The 12,179-nt window shown below is 44.5% G+C and overlaps 1 protein-coding gene across 2 annotated transcripts in view; it reads left to right on the forward strand.

The window, feature by feature from the left end:
- RASSF5 (Ras association domain family member 5) overlaps positions 1–8,645 on the forward strand; it is a 113,666-nt gene extending 105,021 nt beyond the window's left edge. For both annotated transcript variants that reach the window (XM_043964192.1, XM_043964193.1), the window contains 3 exons: positions 3,107–3,404; positions 5,392–5,507; positions 6,249–8,645. In XM_043964192.1, coding sequence (XP_043820127.1) covers positions 3,107–3,404; positions 5,392–5,507; positions 6,249–6,401 — 567 coding nt within the window. In that variant the 3' untranslated portion in view covers positions 6,402–8,645. The remainder of the gene's footprint in view (positions 1–3,106; positions 3,405–5,391; positions 5,508–6,248) is intronic.
- Positions 8,646–12,179: the final 3,534 nt, after the last annotated feature.

Below are 12,179 nucleotides of genomic sequence, written 5' to 3' on the forward strand. Positions count from 1 at the left end.
TCTGCCTCCTTTCCTGTAGGGTCCAATCCGGCTCTATGGCTCATCCCCAATGTGATCGCCCTCAATCTTGGCCCCAGTTTTCTTTTCTCTATAAGGGGTGGACTGGACTAGATGACGTCCAGGAGCCAAATTATAAGATCATACGTTTGTTGTATAGGTAGTGGTTGAACACTGACTACAGGCTGGGCACTTGGGGACATTTCACACTTTGGGGGACCAGCTGGTGGGTCCTGCCCTCTGCTGGTAAGTGAGTAGCAATGGACCCTAATGGAGGGATGGAGGAACAGCGTAACCTAGTGGGCAAGTCGTAGAATCACAGGCTCCACAGTGTCTTAAAGAGCACTCATCTAGTAGTTCAGGGCTTCTTAAACTTTTTCCACTCATGACACCTTTTCACCCAAGAAACTTTTACACAACTCTGGTTATATAGGTATATAAAATAGATATACACCAATTATTCTGGAGAGCAATTTGGAACTATGCCCAAAGGGCTATGGGTCTGTGCATACCCAGTGATCCAGTAATACCGCTACTAGGTCTGTATCCCAAAGAGATCATAAAAAAAGGGAAAGGGCCCACAGGTAAAAAATATTTATAGTAGCTCTCTTTGTGGTGGCAAAGAATTGTAAATCGAGGGAATGTCCTTCAATTGGGGAATGGCTGAACAAGTTGTGGTATATGAATGTAATGTACAGTACTATTGTGCTGTAAGAAATGATGAGCGGGCAGATTTCAGAAAAACCTGGAAAGACTTAAGTGGACTGATGCTAAGTGAAGTGAGCAGAGCCAGGAGAACATTTTACACAGTTCGATGATCAACTGTGATAGACTTAGCTCTTCTAAGCAATATAATGATCCAAGACAAGTCCTAAGAACTCATGATAGAAAATGCTCTTCACATCCAGAGAAAAGAACTGTGGAATCTAGGTGAAGATTGACTCATACTGTTTCTCCTTTCTGGTTTTTGGGTTTGGGTTTTTTTTTTTTGAGGTTTTTCCCTTTTGTTCTGATTCTTCTTTTACAACACGACTAATGCAGAAATATGTTTAATGCGATCATACATATATAACCTATATCAGATTGCTTCCTGTCTTGGGGAGGGAGGAGGGAAGGGAAGGAGGGAGAAAAATTTGAAATTAAAAATCTTAGGAAAACAAATGTTGAAAACTATCTTTACATGTAACTGGAAAATAATAAAGTACTTTTATGATTTTAAAAAATAAAAGAGATATGCAAATCAAACACTAACTGCCAAATTTTTCATGTAATTTAAGAAACTAGGATCTAGTCTAACTCCATCGTTTTGCAGATGAGGGAACTAAGGCCCAGAGAGATCACCCAACTTACAAGCAGAGCTCTAGTCCTCCAACTCCAAAGCCCATGCTCCTTTTTTTGTTTGTTTTTTGTTTCTGTGGGGCAATGAGGGTTAAGTGACTTGCCCAGGGCCACACAGCTAGTAAGTGTCAAGTGTCTGAGGCTGGATTTAAACTCAGGTCTTCCCAAATACAGGGCCGGTGCTTTATCTACCGCACCACCTAGCTGCCCCCTTTTTGTTTGTTTTTAATCTTACTATTAATTTATTTTTTCCAGTTACATGTAAAGATAGTTTTCAACATTCACTTTTATAAGATTTTGAATTCCAAATTTTTCTCCCTCTCTCCCTTCCCTCTCCCCTTCCCAAGACAGCAAGTAATCTGATATAGTTTACATATGTACAATCACATTAAACATATTTCCACATTGTCGTGTTGTGAAAGAAGAATCAGAGCAAAAGGGGAAAACCTCAGGAAAGAAAAAAAAAAAGTAGAAACAGTATGGTTCAATCTGCATTCAAATTCCACAGTTCTTTTTCTGGATGTGGAGAATATTTTCCATCCTGAGTTCTTTGGCATTGCACTGCTAAGAGCCAAGTCTATCACAGTTGATCTTCACACAATGTTACTGTTACTGTGTACCATGTCCTCCTGGTTCTGCTCACTTCACTCAGCATCCATCCACTTAAGTCTTTCCAGGTTTCTCTAAAATCTGCCTGTTCCTCAATTCTTTTTCTTTTTTTTGGTGGGGCAGTGAGGGTTAAGTGACTTGCCCAAGGTCACACAGCTAGTAAGCATCAAGTGTCTGAGGTCAGATTTGAACTCAGGTCCTTCTGAATCTAGGGCCAGTGCTTTATCCACTGTGCCACCTAGCTGCCCCCCCCCTCCCTGCTCCTCATTCTTATCAAAGCCCACACTCTTTGTCCTGTAGTACATTGCCTCCTGCAGCATGATAGTCCATTTGCCTGGGTTGAATTCTCTCCTTTGGGCCCCAGACCTTTGGAGGGAAATGTAGAAGGAAACCCCAGGTGGCTGTCCCTGATTGTGAGGTCTGAGGCCCAGGATGTACCTGCCTTGTGACTGAAGAGCCTAAAGAGCCAGAACAAGTCGGGGTACAGGACAGAGGACAGCAGAGCATTTGTCTGGTAGTCTAGAGAGACCTAGTGGCCTGTAGTCTGCATTTTTCAGAAGGGGATCTGAGGAGAGAAAGCAATTGCCATCAATAAGTCTACAAGCGCCTACTGTATGCCAGGCACTGTTCTTTATTGGGTGCTGGGGATACAAAAAGAGCAAAAATCCGAAACAACCCCTTCCTTGAAGGGCTCACCTTCTAAAGGGGGAGGTAACACGCACAAATGTTAGCATATAGGAAATCATTGTACAATCATTTTACAGTATGGGGGAGAGGCACTGGCTCTTGGGAGGGGATCAGAGAAAGCCTCCCACAGGTGGTTGCATTGGTGCTGAGCTCAGAAGGATATTGAGAGATGGCCAGGGATCCCAGTCTAACCCACTTCCCGGTGCTGGGGGAATTCTGCCTGGCAACCTTTCTCTTTCCTCTCAGAAACGAAGGAGTTTTACAAGGGAAAACCCAGGGGGAGAGGGGCCTGGTTCAGAAAGAGGGGATCCCTTTGTAGTATTTAGGCCGTTCCCAGCTGAAGTCTGTCAGGCTCAGGGAAGACCTCCACGCCTCTGAGAGCTCTGCAATCCCAGTGCAGGGTGGTCACCGTGAGGATATTGCCCCAGGTGTATTGACCTCTCTCCTTCCTCCCTCTGATGCTTTTGCCCGGCAGAGCGAAGACGGCACCTATACTGGCTTCATTAAAGTGCATCTGAAGCTCCGGAGGCCAGTGACGGTGCCGGCGGGGATCCGGCCCCGCTCTATCTACGATGCCGTCAAAGAGGTTAACCTGGCAGCCATTACCGACAAGAGGACGTCCTTCTACCTGCCCTTGGACGCCATCAAGCAGCTGCATATCAGCAGCACCACTACGGTCAGCGAAGTCATCCAGGGGCTACTCAAGAAGTTCATGGTGGTGGACAATCCCCAGAAGTTTGCTCTGTTTAAGCGGACACACAAGGACGGACAAGGTAAGAGGCACTACCCAGCCAGAAAACCCGCCTCCCATCTCCAATGCCACCTCTGGAACAGGGCGGGAGAAAGGGGGCTCTCCCGCGAGGAGAGAGGCCAGCCAGCCCTAGAGCGTCTTTTCCCATTCCATGCCCACGAGAAATTGTGATGTTTCATATGGTGAGAATAGGGGTCCCGTGAGAAATCTCGATGCCAGTAATATTTTCCCTCCAAAATATATTCAATGTGAAACTGTATTTGGATCAAAAAACCCTTGGAATCTGAAAGCCGTGGGTCTTAGTTCTACTTAAGACTCGTTATTTGACCCTGGGAGAGTCACTTAACATGTAGGAATGCCAGTTTCTTGATCTGTAAAATGGAGATAGGAGCAACTAGGTGGCACAGTGGATAAAGCACCGGCCCTGGATTCAGGAGGACCTGTGTTCAAATCCAGCCTCAGACACTTAACACTTACTAGCCATGTGACCCTGGGCAAGTCACTTAACCCTCATTGCCCCGCAAAAGAAAGAAAAAGTGTAAAACGGAGATATTATCCACTTCTTAAAGCTGTCTTGAGGCTCAATACAAACCTCTGTTTGCTTTGTAAATGTAAACTCCTATTATATGCAGCAAGTGTCTGGTATAAAAACAGGTTTAATAATCCTCCTCGTTTATTCTAAAAATTCCTTAACACCTCTCCCTCTAATCTGAGGGCCAAAGGGAGAGGGGAAACTCTCAAACGATTCCGAGACCAACATTTAAGGGTTTCATCAATCTACTTTCAGGCCCCTAAATGTTCCGTGGGCAATTAGCTTACCCTAAAATATTCAGATAGTTGGTAGAGCCAACATCCAATTACACCCACCAACACAGAGGCTAGGAGCAGGAGGCACACAGACTCTTATACCAGTTTACCCTCAGCTAGTGGCCTCCAAGTCCTATTTTTCTCTAGACTCAAATTTTCTAATACGTGTAATGGATTTGTACCCTCCCTCCCTACCTCTGAAAAAGTTGTAGAAAATGGGAATATGTGTCCTAAGGTAGATATGTTGCCATGGACACCCCTAAAATCATATCGATGTATATATTGTCATCATGAGAGGCAACATGGAGCAGTGCCAAATTTGGAAGTCAGGAAGACCTGGATTTGAATCCCACCTGACATTTACTAACTGTGTGACCCTGGGCAAGTCACTCTCTGAACTTCCGGTAGCTCTTAATATTCTGAGTTGTGAACTACTGTGAAGGAAGTTCCCATGACAGCTAAGATCATTGGTAGAACTAGAACTGTGAGAGGCCTCAGAATTCATCTAGTTCAACCTCCTCAGTTTACAGCTGAGGAAACTAAAGCTCAGTGACATTAAATTACTTGCTCAAAGTAATAACACAGGTTAACAAGTGGCAAAGGTGGGATTTGAACCCAAGTCCTCCAACTCAAAACCTGCTGTTCTTTCTGCTGTACCACTGTTTCTTTATGTTATTATTTTCTAATATTTTATTTTTCCCCAATTACATGTGAAAAAATTTAACATCCAGTTTTTAAAACATTGAGTTCCAAATTTTCATCTTCCCTCCCTACTCTCTGAGATAGTAAGCAATTGATTCAGGTTACATGTTATCATTAAAGAGCATCTTGGGGGACTTAACGCCCGAGGAAAGGTTTACATCCTTAGTTATATGGGCCAATGTCTAGTTTTAGTTCTAGGAAACCGCTGTGTCTTCTGGGTCTCCAACAAAGTTGCCAGCACAGTACGGTGAAAAGCAGACCGGGATGGGAGTCCAAAGACCTTGGACCTAAAGCTGGCTCTATCACTAACTGACTATGACCTCAAGAAAATCACTTGGGCCCGTTTCCTCATCTGTAAAATGAGGGCATTAAACTAAGTATTCCCTTAACATTCTGGGATGGTCTTGCATAATTGCCCTCAGCAGCTCAACACCCCTAAATGGATCCCTGTCCTTCCTCTCTGAGATGAGGGACCCTCAACCCCTTCTCTTGCCTCTTAGTGCTGTTTCAGAAGCTTTCCATCACCGACTGTCCCCTCTACCTTCGCCTGCTGGCTGGCCCTGACACAGACATCCTCAGTTTTGTGCTGAAGGAGAATGAGACGGGAGAAGTGGAGGTAGGTCCAATGCCATCGCTAGTCCTTTGCCTCAGTACCTTACCTTCAAAGCCTGTTGGGTTGTTGATCTTCCCCTCCCAGACTGATTCTTTTGTGAAAGCAAATGAGGTCATCTTCTGCCTCCATTCTTTTACCTAATCTTTAATTATTGAATGGGCATTTCCTCAGATAAACTGACCTGGGAAAGACCTTAGCTTAAAAAGGCCCGGGTCTCCCACTGATGCCAGGGCCATCAACAGTCATCCTGTCCTGTCTTGCCACTGGACCTTGATTGATGTCTCTGGAAGAGAATGGGACTGATGACTTTGTACAGCCCTGCCTCACTTAAATCCAATTCACCTGCAAGTCATCACCCTTCTGATGTCATTGGTCTTCAAGAACAAAAGACATACAACAAAAACTGGGTTGGCTGTGGGTGGGTTGTGTTGATTCATCTGGTTGGGCCCATGGAAAGAAGTACCACTTTTCCAGTAGGTTTTGGTGACTTGTTAAGGGATTTTTTGATTGCTTTTGCTCCTGAGTGACAAGTGGGGCAAGTGGGACACAGGTAGAAAAAAAATGACGTGAGCATTGTTGTTTTCAGACTAATTGGGCAGAATGGAAACAGGGTCTAGGGAAAGGGAATGGGCTGCAAGATAATAAGGCAACCCTAAACCCAATTGCTAATTGGTTTCTTGATTGCTCCTGTTTCTCTCTCTAACCCTTCCCCCCCCCCCCAACTCTTCCCTTTCGCCTCCACAGTGGGATGCCTTCTCCATTCCAGAGCTCCAGAACTTCTTAACAATCCTAGAAAAGGAAGAACAGGACAAAATCCAGCAGGTGCAGAGGAAGTATGACAAGTTCAAGCAAAGACTGGAAGAACTCTTGAAAGATGCCCAAGGCAAACCTGGCTAACCCCGCCTGCCTCCCCTTCCTCCCTCAGCCTGGAACAACTCCAGAGGAGAATGGATTGATATTCTTATTATTTTGCAGCAGACACTTTTCTCAGGATACATCTGGCTGGGCACTCTTGTGCTCACCCTCAAGTTGTTCCAGATGGGGCAGTGACTTCTCCGATGTGTTTTATCTTGGGATTTTTCCTTTTGTCCCTTCCTGTGTCACCCCTTGACCTGCAGAGACACTGCTATGGAAGCAGTACCGGTGTTCGAAGAGAATTCTTCTCTTGCTCTATCAAACTACAGGCCTTTCAGAAACCCAATAGCTGCCTTGTCACATCACCAATCCAGGACCTGTCACTCTATTTGGCAAAGGCAGATCTGGGAAAAACAAGGGGAAATCATTTCAGAGAGATGCCTATTTTTTCCTGGATCTTTGTTCTGTTCTCTCTTCCCTCCTTTCTCTTATTGAACAGCTTTATTTATTGAGTCACATAATAAAAAGCTGAATGTTCATTTGTGGAGACCTAGCAGGCTCACACTAGACCACTAGAAGCAGGGGGGGAGGGAGGAGGGGTGCATCAATTAGTACCCTGCCCTCCACCTTCACCCCACCCCCAGCGACAGGTGCCTATAATTCAGGCCCAGAGATGCCTCTTAAAGTCACTGGCCCCTGCTAAGAAACCCTGAGTGGTTTAGGTTAGGACTTTCCATAGTGATCATCAATGTGAGCTCCTCCAGCACATGATGATATGAGGGTGATGTCTTAGGTACATGTGTATGTGTGTATGTTTGTGAGTGGGTGTATACCTACACCTGCTTTTGTCAGAACATTTCTTCTCAACATAAATTTGATGCTAATGTTGCCATTCTCCTGATATTTCTCCCAAAGTGAAACTGGTCTTTTCCCTGCCCAGGGGTTCCCATTTTAAACTTTTGTTCCTGAGAAAGGAGATTGAGGTGGATTGAGACCAAAATGTCTTTCAGAAAATTATCTGACAAGCAACCTCCAACCTCTGGGAGTAGGGAAGAGACTCGACCGTGCCTGAGATGCCCTGACCCAGATGTCCCAGGGCTGTTACCACTCCTTCCTCTGCCTTCTGCCTCAGGCCCTGGTCCTGTGGGATTCCAGTTGTGGCCAGAAGACCTGCCTTCCTCAGAGAAGTAGGGAACCTCAAACTCAACCCTTCCATGCTGAAGACTGGGCACTCTGCCTGGTATGACCCCAAAATGGAAGGAGAGCCCCAGGGGCCTTCATCTCCCCTTTGACCTCAGTGCCTTTCTGTCTTTAAAGGGGGTGTGGGAATAAGTTCGAGGTTCCAAGATGCTGCTTTCCTGGTGCCCTGCCCCTGCTCTGATCATCCTAGACAGTGAATGCTGGAAGAGCAGATTGAGAAAAGACCCCCTTCCTAACCCACCAAAAGGGAGAATGGACTTCTCTTCCCATATCACAACTGCCTCTCATTCTTGGGGGTGCTGCAAAGAAGGGGGGAGTGGGGGAGACACAGAACTTCCTGACTGCTGGTTTGTACTGGCTCATCGGACTGGTGCAAATTTCAATTAAAAACCAGCCAACCAACCAATCCACATGATCAGTCAGGTACATAAAGATGTTGAGGCAGCACAGACTAGTGGGCCAGCTTTCAGAGTCAAGAAGACCTGGGTTCAAGGAACTGTTCTGATAGAGTGGCTTTGTGACATGGGGCAAGTCACTTAATCTCAGTGCCCCAGTCAACTTTCTAAGACAATGTAAGCTGCAGAATAGATGCTGATGTTCCTTGGTAGAAGTTCCTCTACTGATGGAATATAGACTTAGGCCAAGAAAATAACAACAAAAACACACTTCAAGGCAAGGACAGGACTTTAATTTTCAACTCTGGGTTGGACTCTAGGTCCAGCCCTTGAGAGACCTTTGCCCCTTGCCCTCGATTTCCAAATTCCCCAATAACTATCACTCTATAGATAGGTTCATGTCCCAGCTTCTCCAAGGCCTCAAAGGGTGACCTTTCTCCCTCCTCATCTCTCCCACTAAACATACAGCCTCCTTGTTGCCTCTGGAGAATACAGGGCTGTATGTGCATATATGCATACATAAATACATTATATATAATATAAATTATATATATGTATGTATGTCTACCCACATGCACATGTCTTTATATCTGTAAAAGAAACAGCAACTTATACAAATATTCCCCCCCTCCCCGCCATATTCCACACTGTACCACTCCCTTCAAAAGAAAAAAAGAAAAAAAAGAAGAAACCCCTCCTCTTCCTCTGGTGTAAATTAAGGGGAAACACATTTCCCTTAATCCTGCATGTCTACAACCTGGCATGGCCCTTGCTGCAACTGCCTGAATGCTGCTGAAAACTCCTTCCAATGGGAAAGGCTATTTTATTTTTAAGGGGAATAAAGAAAACTATTACCTAGATATATAGATATATAAAGAGAGATACAAATAAGTACATAGCTATAGAGAGAGAGTGTGGCATTTATAATAAACAATGAAAGGATGGGATAGCTCGGATTCTAAAGAAAGCACAGCTAGATCTTGGACCTGGGCTGAGGTCTAAAGCTCTACAAAAAAAAAAATAATGAAAAAAAATATGAAAAAAAATTCCTTCTCTCAGAGGTAGATGTGACTGCTGGCAGTGCCTTCCTAAAGGTTGTGTTGCTTAGTGTGTATGTGTATGTATATGTATGTGTGTTGTATGAACTTTTTAAAAAATGTCCATCTGAGTTGTAAAAACAAATATATATATATAGATATATAAAAATAAAAAGCTTGTTGCAAAAATAATAGAGCTGGTACTATTGTTTGCTCTTGCTTTTCTAGCTTGCCCCAGGTTATCATTTTCCTCTGGGGAGGGAGCAGGATCAGAGAACATTATTTTAAAAATTCCTTTGGGAAAGAACATTGACCAAATAGTTTGAAGACTTCAGTTGTCTAAACGTATTTAAGGGTGGTGTGACCAGGTGTTCATCTTAATCGTGACTCCATGGGGAACCAGTTCAACTCTATGCTGTTCTCTCCTCTCAGTGCCCTTGGTCCTTATCCTACAGATCTTAAACTACTAAGTCTGAGCTTGGGATGACTCCCACTGCTGCCTTCCCTCCTACTCATGGGCTAACTAAACAGAGCTAGTGAAAAACAAATCTTTGCTGATTAGGTCAACTATAAATTTGCTACATAATCTTAACTGGGCCTTCACTGCAGCAAGGCAATTGTTTTAAACCTCCCTATTCAATTCACAATCTTCCAAACTTTTTCATCCCTCCTCAAACTTCCCATGGATCCCCTCCCTTCTCAAATGAGAATGTTGCCTTATTTTGGGGGAAAAAAAAAGAGGCCATTTGCAGATGCCTTCTACTGTCTCTTTCTGTACCTGTTTCACTGAGGTTGCCATTCTTCATGGGAAGGCCAACCCCCCTATATGCACAAGTGATCCCGTTCCATCCTGTCTTCTACAGTACACTGTCCTCTCCACCACCCCTCTTCTCACTTATCTTTAGTTTCTCCTTTCTATGAATGCTTCTCCATTGTCTACAAACAGGCCGTCTTCCTCATCCACAAGAAAATCTCAATCTGTGCAGCCTCAGTAGCTATTATCTCCTACTTTTTGTAGGTACACTTGAGAAGGCCACCTACAATTGGTGTTTACTTCCTTTCCTCTCACTTCTTAATTTTCTAAAGTCTGCCTTCTGACCTCATCATTCAACTGCAACTGCTCTCTCCAAAGTTACTAGTGATCTCTTAATTGCCAAATCCAATGGCTTTTTCCCCCAATTCTCATCCTTGACCTTCCTGCTGCCTTTGACCTTGTTGATCACCCTCTTCTCCTCCATATTCTTTTCTTTCCAGGTTTTCATGACACTGCTTTTGGTTCTCCTGTCTTCTCAGTCTCCTTCATCCAGGACACTCCTCACAAAAGTGGGTGTCCCCTAGAAGCTCTGTCCTGGGCCTTCTCAGCAGTTCCCATGGATTCCATGATCACCTCTACACAAATGACTCCCAGATCTATCTGTCCAACCTAACCTCTCTGCTGAGCTCTAGCGTATCACCTTCAACTCCTGATTAGTCATCTCAAACTCCACATACTCTTCAATCCAGTGATATAGACCTCCTTCCTATTCCTCCCATAGGACTCACCATCTTTCAACTCTTGGGTATTTTCACTGGCTATCCCCCAAGCCTAGAAATTTCTCTTCCATCTGACTGCTGGCGGCTTCCTTCAAGTCTCAACTCAAGTTCCATCATCTGCAAGGCTCTCTGTCCTACATAACTTCCCTCTGGGATCATCTCCCATGCATCTTAGATCTACCATGTTTACTTCCCCACTAATCTATGAACTCCTGGAAAGCAGGAACAATTTTTTGCCTTTTTTTTGTAGCCAAGTGCTTAGCACACTGCCTGGCAAACAGTAGCTGCTTAATACTTGTTGACTTGATGCCACAAATCAAAATGAAAAAACTGCCATGAGGTATAGCAGGAGCCAATTTTCACTTACACAAAAATAAGGACTTCAAAGAGCTATGGATGATTAAGTATTAGGTCAGGAAAAGAGAAAAGATCTTTAAAAATTGGAGAGCAACTATTGTCTTAAAAGGTTTAAAATAAGCTCAGCTTGGAAGCAGGGGCTGAGCATGGTAACCACTAACTCCTGATGCCTTCTGCGTTCACTTGAACATTGAGCCTTTTACAAGTTTAGTGGTAAAGACAGAGGTCATTAGACTCCATTATGTCCTGTTCTTTGAGTGCTGATGACACAAAGCACCACGCCTGAACAATTTTGAATCTAAAGCCTTTAATCTGGGGAAACTTGGAAGGTATTTGTCTAGTCCAGCCCCTGCCTCCTTCCTGTCTCTGGGCAGGACAGGACCCTTTCCCCAACTGAGGCATTCAAAAGGGTAATTCAGATGTCAAAACCAAGAGTCAGGAAAGGCCTGGGTACAAATCCGGCCTCTGACTTCCTACTGGCTGTGACCATGAGCAAATCACTTAACCTGAGTCTCTGTTTCCCCATCTGCAAAATGGGAATAATACCCCTTGGAGCACTTAACCTCATGGGTGTCATGTGAGAGAATGAAGTTTTGGACTCGATCTCTTGGCAAACCTTAAAAGCATTATAAATTTGGCAGCCATTATCCTCTGAACCAGCAAGATGCTAATGAATTCAGTTAGGGGTTCATATCCCTGAGGCCAACTGAATTAACACACTACCGGGAGGGGTGGAGGATCCATTCCACAGCCATAGACTGTATTCTATGTCTAGTCAGTCAGGAAACGTGGTGGGGTGTCAGGAAAGAATGGGTGGTTTAGTGCACTCTCCCAATTCCAAAAAAGCTGTTTACACCACAGGCCCTGACAAGGGGTCAGTACCATGATCCTCCTGAGTGATGGTCAGTATGTTACCCCTATTTTATAGGGAAAAGGCTCGTGTTGAACATGCTTTGGATGCCCCGACATTTTGTTACAGGTTGGATTTAATAGGTGTGGAGGGAGGTTCATTCCATCTCCAATCTTGTATTGTGCTAAACACCATCTCCCTGCCACCAAACCTGTATAGAAAACTCAAGAATGAGAGAAAGTTCTAAGAAGTCACCCAGAGCGGGGGGGCTTCATTCATTCATACTGAACCTTCTGCCTCTCTTCACGCTCCCAGGTGAATAGGTCAGGTGTTTGTCTGGGATGAGATGGGGAAGAGCCGGGGGACTTGAAGTGTCTATAGTTCTCATCATACAACTAGACGACCTGAGAGAATCTCTCCCAAGCCCTGATCAGGAGAGAGCTCCCAC

This window comes from Dromiciops gliroides, chromosome 4 (genome assembly GCF_019393635.1).
Source record: "Dromiciops gliroides isolate mDroGli1 chromosome 4, mDroGli1.pri, whole genome shotgun sequence".
Lineage (NCBI taxonomy): Eukaryota > Metazoa > Chordata > Mammalia > Microbiotheria > Microbiotheriidae > Dromiciops > Dromiciops gliroides.